At 39.5% G+C, this 20118-nt stretch overlaps 1 protein-coding gene across 1 annotated transcript; it reads right to left on the bottom strand.

Moving 5' to 3' along the window:
• Positions 1–2508: 2508 nt before the first annotated feature.
• CHAF1B (chromatin assembly factor 1, subunit B (p60)) lies at positions 2509–19832 on the bottom strand. Its single transcript, XM_010141072.1, has 13 exons — positions 19704–19832; positions 15959–16091; positions 15725–15842; positions 14108–14211; positions 11815–11911; positions 10074–10158; positions 8966–9059; positions 8273–8342; positions 8094–8185; positions 6508–6670; positions 4981–5403; positions 3459–3550; positions 2509–2937 (listed from the first exon to the last, which is right to left on the bottom strand). Exons 1-13 carry the CDS (start codon positions 19827–19829, stop codon positions 2813–2815), a joined length of 1722 nt encoding a protein of 573 aa, XP_010139374.1. The 5' UTR covers positions 19830–19832; the 3' UTR covers positions 2509–2812.
• Positions 19833–20118: the final 286 nt, after the last annotated feature.

Raw genomic sequence — 20118 nt, 5'->3', positions numbered from 1 at the left:
CTCATCAAGATGATAGCCCTTAGAGGGGTTAAGATCCTTACAGAAAGCACTGAGCAACCTAAGATGATGACACCTACACCACATTCACAGCTGGAATGTGAACTCAAGGTCCATTTGAAGCATGAACAATTCAGCTGGCCAATTAAAAACAATATTTAAGTCAAGCCTGGACTAAAGAGCACCATTGAAAGAATTATGTGAATGCAGCTCACCACCTTGTGAAGCAGTCAAGAAAGGACTGAAAGAGCACTGGGCACGTTCTCTCTTGGAGCACAGTCTAATTCATAACTGAGAACAAAACACGAACCCACTTTCTAGAAACACTGTGAGAATAGTTTTCAATGGCTTATGTATGAATGTTATATGGGAATGGCCCCTTGGAGACTGAAATGGGTCAAAAAAAAAAATCACAAAACCCATGAATCTACAGTTCTGACTACCCACTTTCTAGAAACACTGTGAGAATAGTTTTCAATGGCTTATGTATGAATGTTATATGGGAATGGCCCCTTGGAGACTGAAATGGGTCAAAAAAAAAAAAATCACAAAACCCAGGAATCTACAGTTCTGACTGTCACAGCGTTAAGGGTAGTAATTTATTATAGAAATGATAGCATCCTTTCGTAGAAAAAGCTTAAAACCCCAGTGCTGTGTAAATTTGACATAGTAGTGTGTAACAGAATCAACAGTGAAGTACGAAATCACTGTGGCAAGAGACAACTAGAACTAAAGGGGAAAAATTCCTTTTAGGGAATATGAAATATCAGGTAGATTATTCTGAGTATTCTGACAGAGATCATGACGTGAAAATAGTTTCCAAATGGCAGCAGTTAAAGCCACATTAACTTTACAGCTCCAGTTGTAAGGCAGAGCAAAAATAAGCTGAGCAACCATATAAAAATGTGGATGACATTTGACACATGGTTATGATAAGAAATGAAGATGAATACTCTGGCAATTAATTATATCTGGAGACCACAGAGACCAGGTATGCAAATAACACTAAAATAATACAACCGACCTACTGATTTTCAACCAAAAGAGTAATTTATTTTGAATAAACTGTATTAAAAAAACAAAAAAGGTTTAAAAATACCTGTCAGGGTATTTTCAGCTTTGCAATTAGTATTTAGAAGTCTAAGTTTGAATTCAAAGGATCCTTTGCAGTGCACAAAACAAAACACTGCAGTACTCTACTAAGTGGGTCACCATCCCACAGGAAGATGAAATACCAGTATTCTTAAAACTCAAACTGGACGAAACAGTTTTAGATGTGGCTTTGCTTGGTAATTAAGACTTTATATTCCTCACTAGAAAAAAACCCAGGTTAGGGTAAGTCTAATGAAGCTCCATACTCATCTCAGTAGTCGAAAGCAAAGGTACACTTAGTTTCCTACAAATCTTAGCTTATTAATTTCTGTTAAAATTAAATTGTGGGCAACGTACTTAATTTGCCTGAAACACTGACATAGGTTATTTGTTAATATTTCTTCCCTACAAAATTCACTTCTGAATCACTTCTGAAACATTTGTATTTCTGTTTTTCTTAGTCCACTTTCTAAGAAACTGACAGAAAATAAATACTAAGTAAATTACACACCTTAAAAACATCCAAATTCAGGGAAGAATGAAAATCAAAGAGCTTTAATAAGAACTGCAGATTTCTTCTCCTGTGTGCTGTAGAAATTCAAATGACAGAAGAATAGCTTAAATCATGAGAGAAAATTCTGTTTAAAACATGCTATCATCAGCTAGACTGACTATTTACGTATTAAGAATTACCTTACTTTTTAAAACCGATGTTTAACAAAGCAAAGTGGATGAGCTCAGAACACCGTGGCTCAGCAGCCGCCTTCTGGAGGCTAGCTACATCTGCACACCACAGCCAATCCAGTGGAGTAACTTTCAAATATTTTGTCTCACTGTTTTCAGCTTGCAGGCTTTTGTTGAATTAGTAAATGCTAAATGCTTAGTGCAAGTATTAAATGCTAAAAAGAAATAAACTTTCAGAAGTTTAACATGCACTGGATTTGTATTATACTTTATCGGCTAAGGGAGCTAAGATTTGGAAAAAAGGGGGAAACTTCTAATGTATACACTTAAATCCTGCTGCCTCAGGAAAATCTCATGTCTGCTTTATTTTTTTAATACAAAAACTAAACAATCAAGCACTTTCTTCTGCTGTTTAATGCTTGTAACGGGTCTTCAGAGGGTTTCTTCATTTTGCTTTCCTGTTTCTTGCAGTTACAAGTTCTCTGTTTCAGTCATATCAGTCACACTGTACGTTACTGCATTCACAGCTTCCACTCACGTGTGCTGGACAGCATGAACTACTTTGCACATTGATAAACACATAAGCCAAGAGGCCTGAATGGAACTCTCGCTTTTTTTTTTTTTTTTTTTTTTTTTTTTTTTTTTTTTTTTTTTTTTAGAACACATCAAATCATTATGAATGCATTTAAGCCCTTAGAAGTTCTATTCTTTTGGCAGACAGGTTAATGGAGACTCTTAGGTTACTGTACGGTTTTTCCATACCTACATTTCCCCGATTTCCTCAAGCTGTGGCATTTCTCGAAGAACGGGGTCTTCAAGAAGTAGAAACACACTTAAGTCACTTCCCACCTACTTCCTCTTCTGCAAAGCTACATTCCTGAAGCTTACATCTTCTGCTGCCAGCTTCCTTCTTCACAGCACCACATCAAATACGCGTATCACTCTTAAATCAGGAATTGAGGATTTAACAACCACAGTAAGAAAAGAAATCTCAGATATGGCTGCACTGCCTTCAGACTGTGAAGAGTCTACTAAAAGCTCAGCCTTTGTTTGAATTGCAGCTGATTTCATCTTCAGCAGATGCAGGAAAAGGCATTTCCTCAGTTCTAGGACGTTTTGATGCTGGAGGATTTTGAAGACTGTCATCAGATGGTAACAGCTTCTCTGAAACAGGCAGACAGAAAAATAATTTAAGCTAAATAAATCCAGATTATAGAAAGTAAATTGATTTGCTGAATTCACAAACAATTCAGCACTCACAAAAAACACCATACAAACCCAACCCTGGTGTGAGAGAGTATCTGAAACAGTGATGTGCTGAAAGTACAAGGGTCTTTAAAACCCACCTGCAGGACCTGGAGAACATTACATCCAAGTGAATTTACTCTTCTGGATTTCAGTGTCAGCTAATGCACTTGTTACTATAACAACCCTAGTGACATATTGTCACATGAGCAGCTGCTCAAGAGCAACCGCAGAGAGAACATATTTCATATCGTAAAAAAAAAAAAAGGCAGCATCTTTTAAACACACCAAGACGATGAAGAAGCTTTAAGAATCAGCAGCTAGGTTTAAGTTTGTGCTTGATTATGCTTGTGTATGAGATCACAGTTTATAACAGAATATAATGGAAAGAGCTGATTGGCAAAAGACTTTGATGGATATTAATAGCCACAAAAGCTTACCATGGTCCTGTTCTGAGGAAGGCGGTACAGGAACTGTATCTGTATACACAGAGGATGGTGTATCTGGCTTCAGTGGAATCAAGTTCACTCTCCTTTGAAAGAAAGAAGCAGTTCAATTACTTTAAATCTATCATGTCCACAAATACTTTATTTAAAAATTTACTTCAGATAGAACCAGTTCAATTTAAATGTAGTTTAGATGAATTTTACTATGCTTTTTTTTTCCTTGTTATATGTCAACTGGAGTATTTTTTTCAAGCATTTTAAATACCACTGGAAGGTTATTTTCACATATGTCACACATAGTCCAATGCTTGATATTTAAGCTTCAGTGTATCTTGCTCAAATACTTTAAAATTAAGACTGGCTATGCTTACTATTCCCCAGCCCTGTCCACATTAACACTTCAGATTCATAAAACTCTTGGGAACCTTTTTGCCCACTGAAGTCCACTAACAATTACTGCAAATCTGTTTTCCTCTGCTAAATCTCTTCTGGATGACACAAAAGAATTAAGCACAAAAGCAGCAGAAGAATGAACCATAAAAAAAAAAAAGTCTTACAAGTAGCACGATGCATGCTATTAGAAGATTACACTCATGACAATCAGTTTAAATGGTTAAATATAGTTACTATCTCTCTCTCACAAATACAGAAAGATTAATTAGCTCTATCAGTTGCCCCACCCTCCAAGCAAAAGTCACTTTCAACTACCTATAACTATTTGACTTGTTTGTTCCAGTACAGATGAACATCGGTGTGGGGAAATCCATCACCTCCAAGATATTTTTTGGTGGTTGTTGATGAAATCCACTGTCCTGCTTTCTTGTTCACCGCATCCTCTCTAGCCACCTACTAATTAAAACACTCCTATGAGAAGTTTATTATAACTTCTAAAAATTCTAAATTCTTCTAAAAATTCTTTAATTCTAAAATAGCCTTGTTTTGCTGACAAGGTCTAGATCTCTAGTTGCACGGCTGTCTCCTTTTTGTTGTACACCACCTCAGGATCTTACACTGCAGGCTGTTTGACAATCAATAAACGGATTATAGGCGCTTTCTGAATACCTAGATCTTCACCTTAGGAAATAACCTCAATCAATGCATTAAGTCCCACACCCATGACTGCGCACACTGAGGGCCTCTCCAGACTTGCACTCTACTTCTTAAAATATTTCTCGTCAGAAGAGTCTTTAAATAGTTCTTGACAGCTTCAGGCACCATCTTTGTACAGGAAACGGGACCTGAAGACAGACACCTGTTGCTGCCATACAGACACAGTGTGATGGTCAGGTTGACTTTGCTACTGCCACAGATTTAAGACAGAAATACAGAAGGATACAGGAGACATTTTGACCTTTCAGTTGCAGTACCACTGGAACAAAAAGTTCCGTATCAAGTCAGCTACCACCAAGACACAGGGCTGGAAATTTATGTCTAAATGTCAACCTTTAAATGCAGCACAAGCACTGCTTGTCTCAGCCTTCATATTTATTACTGGAAACTGCAATATAAATCTCACCTTGGCGTCTTGCTCCATGCTTGTAAAGTGTTGAGAGTAATCCTCCTGGGCTGGTTTACTTTAGTGCTCTGGCTGGCTGGCTGGCTGATTTTCCTCTCATCTGAGGATGAGACTGGAACATTTCTTATGCCAACAGGTGTGGAAGCAAAGTCCTTACCAGCAGTTGTGGGTGTTCTAGGTTGAAGGGTGGGAGTGCTGGGATCATTGACCCTGCTGGAAGGAGTCCCCTCTGTCAGCCTAGAGCCTGGGGAAACGACTTTGTGCGACTGGATTTTTTTCACTTTCTTCTCTGTTGCACCAGAAGTCCTGACATTTATCTGTGGCTTCTCCTTCAGTGGTTTTCCCAGTTCATCCTTCTCAAAGGTAACAAATGAACAGTATCCATCCGTGGAAGAAATAGCAAGAAAGGCTCCATCGCTGGACCTATTTTTGATTTTTTTTCCCCATTAAGAGTAAAGGTCAGAACTTCTCTTCAACCCTCACAGCCCCATCTACAACACATGCTGTACCTATCTTTTCCTCCTCCCTTCCCCAAGTACATGTATACATTTAAACAAAACTGCAGTCAAGTGAAAGACATCCAATTCAAATGAACAAAAGATCTTCAGTTCTGGCCTTTGCATCTCATTTAATCTCTCTGGTATCATCTGTGATCACCTGTAGTATGCTGCTGCCAGCACCTGCATGCATTTCAGCTGGCACAAAGTACGGTTCATTTGCAGGTAGCCAGTTACGGAAATGTTGCTCAACTCTCCTCATTCAGAGCAGTTCAAACGCTCTGGCTGTGCTCCTGGGCTATGTAGAGGCAATGCTCATAATCACCGTGGTGCTCACCTGAACGGGCTCTCTGTGCTCATCAAGTACTATTTATCTATCACTGCTTAAATCCACTGGATTTTCCCCTCCTGACACAGTTGTCTTCACAGTGTCTGAGCATCAACTACAATTTCTGAAAAAGAGGCCTCCCTGTGGTCCTCAGCTTAGGTATGCTGGCTAGAAATGCATGAGAGAAGTCTTGTCCAGCAGAGAGGTGTATCCTGATTGCATGACTTGGGCCCACTTTCAGCTCCAGTACCGACTCCCACATCAAGTCAGATAAATTACTTTGTCCCATACATGAAGAACCACTGAGCAGAACTGTGCAGCTAAAGCAGAATTTGGCCAGGATACAGACACCTCATGTCAGAGAGATGACTTCCAAAATCTCCAAATAACTTCATTATTATCGGTTACACTGCCTGAACAATGAGACTTTTCATGGGCACTCAGTACATTAGCTTTCACAAAAACTTCCATCTGCTTGTCCCCAAGGTGCTTGCACCTTGTTTCCCAACCAAAAGGAACTGTAATTCTCTGCCTTACAGGGCAAAAAAGAAATGGCTTGCTGCACTGTGCACACTGCAATGACAGTGACTACATGTGCACCATAAAACGTAAAAACAAAGCAAGACATAGGATGTGCAGAACCTCGACATGTAAAAAAGGACATTTCCCCCATCCTAACAAAACAACATAATAATTACGTACCATGAAATGTCACTCAGGGTGTGATAATGTATGTTAGAAACATAACCAAAGGGGAAGGACTGCTCAGTATCATAAAAAAGCACAGAATCTTCTGAAGCAACAGCAAACACCAATCGATAGGGCAGATTAAATAGAGCAGGAGACAATTTCTGACTGATTTCATCTAGAATGCAAAGAAATGAACACACTGAGAACACATTCATTGCAAGGTAGTAACTGCACTAGCTTAGACATGAATCTGAATAAAGATTTCATTATTAATCAGTATCAAGATAATGGCTAATAGGATAACAGTTCCATAAAACGTGAAGTTTAATGTCAAGCACTAACATTTCTGTCACCTGAAGTCTGCCCTCTATTGTCTTAGATGAAGAGAGAAAAAATTGGCAGAAGCTATATCCATCTGGATTGCTATTATTTCGTTTTGTGAAGTTTGTCCTATATTTTCCACACGAAATTTTTCAGCATATGTATATGAACTCTAGTATTAAAGTCCAAACAAACACACCCTAGGATATAGTGTAAATCAAGGTCACAATAAATTTACACCACCATGTTATATTCTGGATTTAGCTCTGTTTGGGTTATCTTGGGTTCAGCACCTAGGTAGTCTTTTCATTGCAACATTAGTTCTTTTTAAGGCCAGATTATTCCAGCTTCCACTGGAAGCCAACTGTTAGCTAGCTGCTCTCAGAAATTCCTACTATATACAGCTTCCCTTCAGTTCTACGATGATTATGGAAGCTAAACACTAAAACAAACAAGCCATTCACAATGTAAGGTACTCGCATCTCTAGAATCCTAGACTACCATGGATTTCTACTTTTCTGGGTGTATGTTGCATAAACTAAACACTCTGTTTAGAGTTGCTACAGAGACCAACAGGAGACACTGGATCTGAAGTTTATGATGAAAATACAGAACACAACAGCAGGTAAACTCCAAATCCTGTTAAGGAATACTACAAATTAACCCTCTAAGGAATGAAGCAAAGCTCTGCCTTTTCACCAGAGTAAGACCAATCTTGTTAAAATATAAACACTCTTAGACCCACTGGGCTCACAATAAGGCTGGATTTCAGTCACCAGGTAAGTTCACATGCAACTTGATACAATCCTTTCCCCACCTCAGAACTCCTGTTCTGGCCAGTAACACCAGCACTCCTTCAGGTTTGGCTTCCTTGAATAAACATCAATGATTGTTGCGAACTACACCAGCTCTCAGGTGCTTCTGTGATGTGGGTCATTGAGACTAACAGAAAATATTTCACTGGGTGGCTCCTTTAGTGCTAAGCCAAGTTATTTACTTTTACTCACACAAAATGGTTAAAAGCTAAAGAAAAATAATTAAACAGTGTTTCTGTAGCCTAAGAGGCCAAGTAAGAACATTTATCCATTATATCAAAAGCTACTCACGAGGTACTTAAGGTGAATTCAAGGTCTTAGAATCAGGAAACAGTTTCTAAGATGTGGTACTCCTCTATCTTAATGGAATGTTAAAAATTGAGGGCATAAAACAGTAAACAGACACATTTGCCTTTTCACATATTTGCTGTAAAATCATACTCTCTGAAAGATTTACAGTACCTTTACTAAATGCTTGTCTCAACTCCAAGTAGACTGGGCAGCAGCGAACAGCAAGAGTTGCCTTTCCAGGACATGGCAGGTGACCCACGGGCCTTTTATAAAGAATCAGGATTTCAGAAAACAGCATTTCATTTCAATTTGTTTTTTAAATAAAAAGACATTTTGATCTTCAACTCTACCTTTTAAGATTGTTTCTGGAAAAAACATACGTGGTGTTTGTTACATTTTCTCCTGATTCAACACAGCCAGCTGCAAAAATAAAGGTTAAAACATTACTCATTAATTCAAAAAGGTACTGAGCACACACTTTACGTTCATAAACATTCTGCTTCTCAGGAACCAGGCTTGACAGTTGGGCAAGAACTGTGCAACCTGAACATAACTTAAAAAGGCATCCCAAATATTTATTTAGTGCTGGGTTTATTTCCCTTATATACTTCCCCCTCAAAGCTTCTTTTTGATGTTGCCAGACATCTATAAAAGCCGTGCTTATATGGGCAAACTGATCCCCTCCCCGAAATGTTATTTTCACTATGACTGCAGAATGTTCTGAAGAAAGAATACAAAGAGAGACCAGTCAAAAGAAGTCACTCATTATTCTTCAATTTTAATTTAACAGAACTGTATTGTTGCAATTTACATGTTTCAGTTCAGAGAAATGCCATAAATATAATTTTTATCACAGGAGAAGGTTGATGTTCTGGACTGCTAATGCAGAGTACTGCACAGTCCGTTTTCTTCAACAGGAAGAATAACGAATGGCATAATTATGGTAAATAAGCATCCCCTAGCAGTGTGAAAGCAATCTTGAGGCACATTCAAACTAGAGCATAATAGATACAATGTAAATTATAGCACATACTCTCACATACCTGGAGTGAGTAAATAAGAGCCATCGGGAGTAAAACTGAGCCTGCGGAAAAATGACTTCATGCTGTCATCATGAAACATCCGATAGCTCCTAGCCTGTAACATTGGAAATATGACTGTGTAAAGTGCCGTGAACGTGTCAGCTGGAATTCAAGTGAGAAAAACCATCCAGCTGTACAATCCAACCTGATGGAACTTTAAAAATAAAAGATAAATGTTTTAAAAATCATGGCTCCCTCAAACTCACTTTCTGCTGTGCTATAAATTCTTCACAGCTAAGAAAAATAGCCCTTGATCCCTCTTCAGCTCCTAATCAAAACACTCCAAGAGCAGTCACATTAGACCAGTAATCAAAAAATAGCAATAACCTGGAGAACAACATTTTTTAACAGTCAACATAAAAGCCTGCTCCTTAGGCATATAACTGCAGCGTTAGAGGTTTAAAGAGAGCTTCTCTAATGGCACAACACCCTCTCTCAGGGCTGTTCTTCAGTCTCTATTAAACTGCTACAAATGTTTTCACAAAAAAAGAAAAGGAATAGAAGGAATTATAAATGTTATAGCCGACTTGGAGGTGTTATTTTACTACCTCTTAGAACTGTTTGGCAGAAAAAAGCTCTTTGCTTTCTCTCTTAGGATTAGAGAGAATTTCCTAAATTTTCCATAATTCATGTTCTCCCTAAAAATCAGAACACTTTTTTGAAAATGTCAGGCTGTTGGGGTCAAAATATTATTGTTATGCCATAACCAAAAATAAACTTACAGCTACCAACAGACGTTTGAAGCTTTTCCCATTAAGAATTTACTATGCATACTGGTTTTTCCACGCTATTTTTAACATTTACAATGAAAACCATTGTGTTACTACTTGAATCGGCTGAATTTGCAAGAGATCAACAGCAGCATGTTCATGGCCATTTCTGCAACGTTCAAGGAAACCTCAAGCAGTGTCTATTTACAAAACGCCAAGATGAGATAGAGACAAAAACTTCTGATATACAGATTATTTGAATGGAAAGTGTTTGCCCCTTTGGTTTCATAGAAGGAAACAATTTGTACAAAATAGCACCTAGCACATTCTCCAGTGCCATTAACAGCAGAACAACGTACCTCTCCTTCAGCCCCTGATCCGGACGGCATCTTGGTAACGTTGAATGCCACACGCTTGGTTTGCGTGTTGTATACCCGCAGGACCCTACGTGGTGGAGAGCATAGTTAGCTACAAACAGCTTCCCCTCACCCCAGGTTTCACACAACGCTACAGGACCTCACTTCTCAGTCAGGACCACCAAATACAAATGACAATCACACACCAGTTATAACTCTGTTCACGAGACACCACTGGAGGGACAAGTTTTGATGTCTAAATAACCAGTGAATCACTGATACTTATTTGATCCAGTAAGGTTTGTGAAGTGCCACCATATTCCTCATTGTGGAGGAACGAGGGAATTAGTAGACAGTGAACGGCCATGTCATTCCTACCCGTGCTGTAGTAGCCAGTATGTTCCTGCGGAGTGGGAACTCACCTCAGAGACAATTAGCTACACCTTTATGCTTCGGTTTCCTTTGGAATAAATGGAAATTGGAGTACGTCTCTGTACAGAATGTTGGAATTCCCTGGACTTCATCTCACTAAGACAGCAGGTAGCCTAAGCAAACCCAACTGTCTGTCCCACCACCCCCTTTGTTCTGCCAACTCCAACCTTCACCGAGTTACGTTGGTTTGTTAGGGTGGCAGAAAACCAGCCCAATGCAAAAACCAGACAGCTTTTTGCTGATTTAATGTGCTGAAACAGCTTCACAAAGAATCCTGGACAGGGCTAGGATGAGAAAACCAAAGGTGAGGCTGTGGCAGATGGCTTAAGGCTGTTGCAAAACTACTGGCTCTGGATGTCACACAGCTACGCTGGTCTGCCAAAAGGGGGAAGGGGACTCCCCAGCCTGGGCTGGTGAGTGCTTAGGACTCCTGTTATAGCCCCAGCTGAGCCCATGCTATTAACCTTGCAGAAAAGCATCTGAAACCTGAGGGGATGGGAGATTTCCCCTCTTCAGATGAGTTTATGTCCTCACTTGGGACTTCACTCAAAGAAAAACTTATGTTTCACTGCCGTTCATTTTAACAAAAGCCCACAAATCTCACAGAGCTGATTATCAGAAGACAGAGGCTCATAATGACCCAGCTGCCATTAACTTACCATTTTTCTGAGACTACTGCATATCTTAAATCAAAACTGTTTTCCACTCTTGCAGCAATTTTCTTTGCAGTGGGTGCCAGATGACATACATTTATTAGCCAGCTGCAAATTCTTAGAACCACACACATGCCCTAAACAGTTTAAGCTCACCCAAAGTTCTGACATGGGCCAGGTTTATGAAGTGTGTATTTAGCTTTCCCAATGACATCACTTACAAAGCTGCTGGAGATGGAGGGAGCAAGAGGGCAAAAGAAAGATATCACTAGAAAAACATTTTAAGTGATTTCTTAACTTATTTATATCTTTCTATAAAAAGACAAGGATGAACTTATTAACTCATTAACAACTAGAGAATGCAGCACTCTTAAGATGTATTTGGTACCTCTAATGGGCAACACCATGAAAACTCATTTTCTGAAGAAAATTTTCTACAAAAGTTTATGTAAGGTCATTTGCTGCTTAGAAAGGACAGTCAGACTTCAGGAGTCATGTACCACAAGCGAAAGATTAACTGAAGTATCATTTTACTTTCATATCAACCTTCTTACAGAACAATCTGAATAACACTCGAAGTCACATTTATCGCATACAATTGCTTTTAATTCATCCTCAAGCGAGAATACTAAGGCAAAGCACTTAGTCCAACAGCTCACCTATCACAACTCAGAGTTGCAATGTACTGGCCTAGAGGATCCCAGGTTATTCCTTGGACATAACTCTTGTGTTCATTTAATATCGAAACCTTCTGCCCTGAAATTACAAATGGTTTTCAGATTCTAAATTCAAATGTGTTTTAAAACATTTCTTCATTTCAGAAATAAAACAAGACAAAACATTTCAAAATGTAAAGAAATAATTTTTTAAACATATGACCTGTTGAGTCTAGAAATAAAGCAACCTTTTCTGATATCTTCGCAAGTACACTAAATTGTGATGTGCCAATTTAAGGCTTGTTTCCTTCCTTACTCAGCAGTAATAAGCAGCTTTGTTTATGTATTAAACATGCAAGATGAGTATATTTCAAGACAGAAGTATTTAACAATACTTGATTTAGAAAAAACTTTTCAGGCAAATCTAGAATACTGTTCAACAGCTAACCGAATTTGGCTGAATATTGAGCCAGAAACCCCTGTGTTAGAATATAACTTCCAGCTGGGGGCCTGTATAAACTCATCTGCTCCGCTGAGCAGACACTGAAAAAAAAAAACCCAAACAAAACAACCTACACACATGCTGACTGACACTTAACACACGTGCAGCTTTCAGAAACAGTTCTACAGCAGTGCTAACTCATGTTCCTCTGTACCTTACTCTGTCGTAAAGATCTCTCAAGGCATGAGCTATCTGACCCCACTGATTCTACACAGCTGAACATCTCAGATTCAAAGCATCTCCACGAGGTAAAGTTACAGATAATTCTCATCAAACACTTTGTTTCGAATATTAGCGACAGGTGAGATTCTTTCCCCTATTAGTAGCGTGTCACTTTGTTGCACAGAAATACCACAAGTTGACAAGTTTTTTCAAAGACAAGCTCTTCAAAAAGATTACACAAATAGGGTTAAGGTCGTGCTGTTTAACATCAAAATTCTTTCTGGTGCAGTATTCTGTCTCTGACAGTCACCAACAACAGATGCCTAAGGAAGAATGTAAGCACAAAGCAAACGTAATGGTACTTCTACACTGCCAAGAGTTTGTATGTACCTTGGGGACTTGAGCCAGTGATGCTCCTTTGTACTACACAGCCCTATGGGGTTTTACTATTAATTTTCTTCCAGTCATTTTTTAAAAAACTACGCAAGCTTATAGCTTGAGTGTTGCTGGAAGCTACCCCTGAAACCCTTTCCTTTCAACCTACAACTTTAATCACAGGGCCTCCATTTTCCAATAATTGCTTCTTACTTCCAACTTCCTAGCTGTCTCTCTGCCTAGAAGACACAAAATGTCCTCCGAGGCATTAACTGCATGCTATGAGAAAGCGGTGAGAATGGAAGACATACGTAACAGATCAGCGTAAGAGACCATCCAGCTCTTCTTAGTAATAATTCTAACAGGCACGTCCTTTTAAAGTCGATGCGGGAGACAGTTGGTCACAATGTCCCTACACACACTTACGCTCTAAGCACATACTCTTACTTCAACATTCATGTATTTATGGTAAAGACTTCTGGGAAGAATCACATGTGACAGTTCAGATGGGAGAGACATTAAGCACCCAAACCAAGAACACAAAAAACGTCAGCAGTAGAACATTTGTATTTTCATGTGTGCATGCACTAAAAGACTGACCTGGATTCGACATTATTTTTCTTAATTGGACAGTAAATGTAAGAAATGTGAGCTGAAAGATTAACTTTAGAGAAAGTTAAGTATTTCCACATTAAATTACAAGTGAAAGTAATAATTACACTGCTACTAAGAAAGCATTGAGCCATTGTAAAGCAACCTAACCTATCTGGTGACTGCCAGAACTTCTACAGATGGGCCTTTCTTGGACAATACAAGCAATCTCGCTGCAGTGGGATGAGAATGGACAGAGCTGTTTCACCTAACAGAGCCTCAAAACCAGACATCATATCTTGCAAAACAGAGCCTGTGTACTATACTCACCTCCCATTTTTTAGCTAGGTAGTTAGTTACCTGATACCAGTCAAGTTTTGTTTGTTTGTTGGTGCGTGGGGTATAGTAAGTAACACAGAAGCTGCTTGTGTAGGAGTTTAGGGGGGAAAAAAAATGAGGTGAAGTTTGTTTCCTGAAAATTCCAAGGTGAAGAGATTACTTATGTGTAAATTTTGCTAGCTTGTGGGTATTTTTATATGCTGGGCTATCTGCCTCGGGATCCCAGAAATCTAGCAATCACATGCTAGATGCTTTAAATTCTCTTGGTAACTACCATGAGGCACTTTCACCAGGACTGGAGACGCAAGTGATAAACACAGCATTTACCTTTATTGACATCCCACATTATAGCTGTGTTATCTACAGAAGCAGACGCCATGTAATTTCCATCAGAGGTCCAACAAATATCATAGACATCTTCCAAGTGGCCTCTAGAAGTCAGAAGAGAAGAAACCAATTATTAAAAATTAACAGCTACATGTAAACATGAGTTTTATAATTTTTAGGTTAAAAAAACCAGAGCCAAATAAAGCATCACTGAAGTAAAGTGAACAGTATGATTTTCAGCTTTAAAAAAAAACACTCGGTATTCAGAAGGTGGTAGAATATTTTAAGAAAAGTACACCCTACCTCTGTTCAAAACAAGCCTGCCTTTTCTCCTGCCAGGTCTTTTTCACTGACAACGAAGACCCCACATTTGAAGTAATTCATGAATTTGTGCCTAGAGATCTAGAAATGAACATTTCTAGGATTTGTACAAGCGGAAAGTAAAACACTACAAAGTAATTAGAAGGTGTACCTATTTAAGAAAATTTCCCTGTTTATGTGTCTCATAAAAGCAGCATTCTCAGCAGAACTACATGAAACACAGAAAATTAAGGTTGATTTAGATACAGTTGAACAAACATTGCAAGATATTTAGAACCACCTAGATAGGCTCCATTAAAAACAACTTATTTTGCTTGTTTTAGGACTTATCATACAGTATGGTAACTTTAATAATAAATATTTGCAACTCCAAGTTTAGGGAAGGGGGATTGGGTTTATTTGTTTGATTTAAGAGATTAGTGTTGCCAAAGGGTCATGCCAGTGCTTCACGCAATGCCACTAGCACTTTTGAAACTGTTCTCACATAAACCTCAGTAGCTGCAAGGAATGTATCAATTACAGGTAGCACAGTTACTTATTTTTTGTAAACAAGTGTAAATTCTTAATTATTTCACCAGTATAGACAGAGGCCAAAACTTTTAACAGATCTACACAGAAAGCAAGGCAGAGTTAAACATACTGCTCATTCAAAATGCATTTTCAAGTCCAGAACCACTAATTTCTTTCAGACTTGAGCTGAGAGTGAGAACACAGCACCGTTGTAGTTCAGCTGCCAGCGGTGGTTTGATGCCTTAGCCACTATTAGCTAGTACTTACTCAGTCTTAGTAGGCAGAGCGTGTGTATTTTATTAACCGCTGTACACATGAAACAAAAGCTGTTTCATACAGTAGACTTTCAACAATTAAAATGAACTAGTTGAAAAATACTGATCGAGCCTCACAGCTATCATCTGGCAAAACTGCACAAGTCATTTTATTTACTGATGGTTTTTGTTTTAATAAAGATAAAAATTTCCACTACAAAGCTAGTAAATAAAACTTCACATTTACTTCATGTATCTCAGTGCTAAGCTTTAAGCGACTGCAAATCTCATTTATCAATTTCAGAGCACACCAGTTATGTCACATAAATCGCAACTCTTCTGCCTTAAAAGATGTTGGTTGGCACTGTATCAAAAAAGTTAAATACAATGAAAGGATGAGTACTATAGCAAGCAAATTTTAGAGAGCATTGAAGTTCTAAACACACTGAAGAGAAGACTGTACCAGATGACAAAAGCCAGTGGGGAATCAAAGACACTGAACAGAAAACAAACTCATAAAATGTTAAGCTACCTTAAAGTCTTAACGACTGTCCAGTTCTCCTTGTTGAGCTGAGCTTCGTCTTCATCCTGAAAAACTAATGGTTCCAATTCCTTGCTATCATTGAGCTTCCACAATAAAATAACAGCATCTGTAGAAGAAAACATACAAAGTTTCTTTCTTCCCCACTCACTGTTCTGTTAATGCGTTACATTTAGTTCAACATCACAATTATCTTGCATAAGACACATGCAAAGGAGTTCTCACCATCTCCTCCAGATGCCAGGATCTCACCGCTTGGAGAGAAGCGCACAACATTTACTGCTTTGGTATGGCGAGCAAGGTTGGACAAGAACTCCACAATTGCTTTTCCATCTGGCCCCTTTTCCACTTTCCATATCTAATTACAAAAGCATTACAGACAGTTTTCAGGAACAAGATGTAACATACATGCACCGCTTCAGTAATCCACAATTTACTCCTTGGGTAGTCTTTCTGAAATTACCATCTGAAACTTTCAGAGCTAAAGCTGCAGCTGCACCACAAATTTTCCCTCTGTGAGCAGCAGTTGTGTTCTGGGTTTATATGGCAAGGTTTTGGTAGCTGGGGGAGGCTTCAGGGGTTGCTTCTGTGAAAAGACACCAGAAGCTGCCCTCATGTCAGACAGAGCCATTTCCAGCCCACTCCAAAACTGTCCTGCTGCTGGTGAAAGCTCAGCCTATCAGTGACAATGGTGGCGCCCCTACGACAACCTATTTAGGAAAGGATAAAAAGCACTGCACAGCAGCTGCACGAGAAGAGTACGAAAAATGTGAGAGGAACAGCACTGCAGATACCAAGGTCAGTGTCAAAGGCAGGCAAGAGGTGCTACAGGCACTGGAGTAGAGATGTCCCTGCAGCCCCTGGAGAAGATCATGCCGACACAGGTTGTTACCCTGCAGCCCATGGAGGTTAACGGTGGAGCAGATATCCACCCGCAGCCCATGACAGATCCCACAATGGAGTGGTTGGATATGCCCTGAAGGAAGCTGCAGCCTATGGACAGCTGTGCTGGAACAGGCTCCTGGCAGAAGCTGTGGCCTGTGTAGAGAAGCCCATGCAGAAACAGGTTTTTCCGGCAGAACTGTAACCCCGCAGGAACAGTCAGTCCTTGGCGGATTGCACCCCAGGGAAAGGATCCATGCTGGAGCAGTTCATGAAGAACTGTAGCCCACGGGAAGGACCTGCGTTGGGTAAGTTTGTGAAAGACTGTCTCCTGTGGGAGGGACCTCATGCTGTAGAAGAAAAGCATGAGGATGAAGGTGCGGCAGAGATGTGCAATGAACTGACTGCAATCCCCACTCCCTGTCCCCTTGTGTTGCTTGGGGGAAGCAGATAGAAGAGTCAGGTGTGAAGTTGAGCCTGGGAGGAAGGGAGGAGTGGGAGGAAGTTGTTTTTAATTTTGTTTATATTTCTTACTGTCCTACTCTGTTGTTAACTGGCAATAAATTAATTTCCCTAAGTCAAGTCTGTTCTTCCCGTGACAGTAATTAGTAAGTGATCTTCTTGTTCTTATCTCGACCCATGAGCTTTTCCATTGTATTTTCTCCCTGTTCTGTTGAGGAGGGGAAATGATAGCGCAGCTTGGTAGGCCAGCCAAGGTCAACCCACCACAAGCTGTAATTACAGTGCAGTGTTTCTACTAAATTTTTAAAAAGCGCAACCAAACACATAACATCATTCCCTCCTCATTCTTCGACAACCTCTGACTTCAAAGGTATTTAACAAGCCCATATATACAATGATTCACTAGTGTGGAATGACAGTATCTTCTTAACCAATCTGTCAACCACAAACTCTAACAGTCTGAATAAAAAACATGATTACTATTGGAAAAAAAAAACAATTTAGCTCTTTTCAGAAGTCTCAGCAAGTTGAAGAATTTGGCAGTATTTGACCCCAAATGTCAATAGATTTACTGGTTTCAAACAGACCACCTGAGCAAGAATGGTAATTCCAGTTTCCCACCGGTCACAACCACAGGACTAAGACAGCTACCTGATATCGACTCTTTTCCAGCAATGCTGTCTTAAGGAATTCCTGATCCCACTTGTTCTCAACTTTGCAGCGCATGACGATGACACTGCAACTGCTCTACCTGGCACTGGTTCAGCCACAAGAGCAACGGTGTTCCATCCCTATACGGTGGGGCTGTAGTCACAGATAGCTAAATCCCATTAGGCGTTTCAAATCCACTCTTGGATGCAGCCTCAGTTCAGAAAAACAAAATACAACCAGGCCTTGACGAGAATATATCAAACAGAATCATCCTGTAACTTTTGCCAGTTTTCCCTCTTTATCTAGTAAAGAGGGAAAAAAACGTAGCAGCAATACCTTTTATGTCAAAGCAGATTGAAATTTTTCTGGCCATACAAAATGTGTATGTACAAATATGTCTTAAATATACATTCAGTAACCTATATATACTGCCAAAAATTCAGGACATGCATATACCATCAGGTAAGAGGTCAATTTATCCATGAGGAAAAAGTTTAGCTGAAGCTACTGGAATAAATCCCTAATTTTTAATTACATTTATCATCTCCAAAAGAAAGAGCCATTCTAACCATGTACAGATCACAGCAGTTACCATTCATAGTAACTTGCTAATAATACATTAAGAAATATCGGCATATTTCACAAAATAATGCACTGAGGATCCAATCCCAGCATTCCGAATGTGAGTAAAAAGCAGATCATTACAACTCAAATTCTCTGCTAAAACAAAACATTTCCTTATTCAGAAGAAAAGGCAGCAGTAATACTACAGAAACCCACATTCTCTGTCTGTGCCTATTGCATAGGTAGTAAAACCTTATTACAATATTTTTAATTTGTTCTTCGAATAGATGATAAAAGCCTGACAGAACACGAGCAGGCCCAAAAGAAAATTAAAATGTAAAATTACCATCTATCTCGACAGATAGACAGACAGGTACATATACACACAGCAGAGAACCTACATGAATTATTTGCATTAGAGTTCATCACTAAGGAGCACAGAGAGTGTCCCAGGCTGGAACTCATCCTGATTGCCGGATGAGTTTCAAGCACTGTCTCAGATTGAAAGGTTAGCAGTAGAGATTATAGGAAACAAGGAAAAATGTTTTTTTACAGGGAATCACTAGGCCCAGGTAACTGAAGCGACCTGCGGGAATTCAAACATGAAACGAACAACTCAGCACTGATATGTAACCTACTCTGTTTCACTCTCAGCTCCAAAAACCAGGGTAGGCAAATGTGCCTGTTCTTGTGACCCAGAAAAACTCTGACCCCTGCCTACCTTTGACACAGAGAAGCTGATAAATAAATAAATAAGTAATTTTAAAAAATGTATTTCCCTGCAAAGGAAATTGTGCCTCACTTGGCCAATTCCCTTTTAACTGTATTTAAAAGATCGCTGAACGGTCCTCGTGCATTAAGGACTCAGAAAACAGTAACTGCCTGATTTTGCAAAGGTGGATGCTACAGCCACATATTCTGGGGTTGTAGTATTCAACAATCTCATAAGTGATTCTCAAAAGTATGAAGAACTGATTAACAGGGTTTGCTAGCACCAACACAAAGTTCTTTAGGAAAGATGCATATGAAGCTGAGTGAAAAAAAGCTGTAGAAAGACCTTATACTGCCAAAATACTTACGAAATGGCAGTTAAAATTCAGCTGTAATGAACATTAAGAAATTAAAACCAGTTGCTTCTCACTAACCCACAAGACCACGCCCTAGATTAGCAGTTTCTACTCAGGAATATCACCCAACAGGCAGTGCAGGTAAATTTCTAAAAAGAACAGTTTGACACCCAGCAGCAGAACTCGAGAACAGTCATTCTGTATATAGCTGTACAATCCCATACTCCCTCCCTAAACCATCCACTCCCACTGTCAATAATCTAATACCGTGGATCACCAATTTAACAAGCCATCTCATGCTCTGCCCATGCCACAAAACCGAAACAAACAGGTTCGAAACTTACACGAACGGCTGTGTCCACACCTGCCGAGGCCAGTCGATTGATCTTCCCATCAGCTCCATGCTGGAAGTCTAAGCTGTAAACGGGCTCCTTATTGTGCCATGCTATCTCACAAGTGATGACCTTCATCTCTGCGACAGAAAAAAGAGCAAACATCAGGTAAATTCTTGATTCTTATGACTAAGGCAATCGCAGTTAACGCAGCTTCGCAAGCACCACAGACAGATCCCGCAGCAGTTTCACTGTGGAAACGGACAGGACGGTTTAAGAAAGACTATTGCTGAAGGCTATGGTTTATTACGGTCGAAGTTACTGCCTGGGCACTGCACGCGAAGGGTAATAAAGCCATGTCTCTCGGTGGAATTAGATGTGGTGACAGAAGCACAGGTCAGAGTTACAAAAACCAGTAAATCCAGGG

The sequence above is a fragment of the Buceros rhinoceros genome, unplaced genomic scaffold, assembly GCF_000710305.1.
Source record: "Buceros rhinoceros silvestris isolate BGI_N320 unplaced genomic scaffold, ASM71030v1 scaffold15898, whole genome shotgun sequence".
NCBI classification, from domain to species: Eukaryota; Metazoa; Chordata; class Aves; order Bucerotiformes; family Bucerotidae; genus Buceros; species Buceros rhinoceros.
This window is presented reverse-complemented; position numbering and strand designations above follow the sequence as displayed.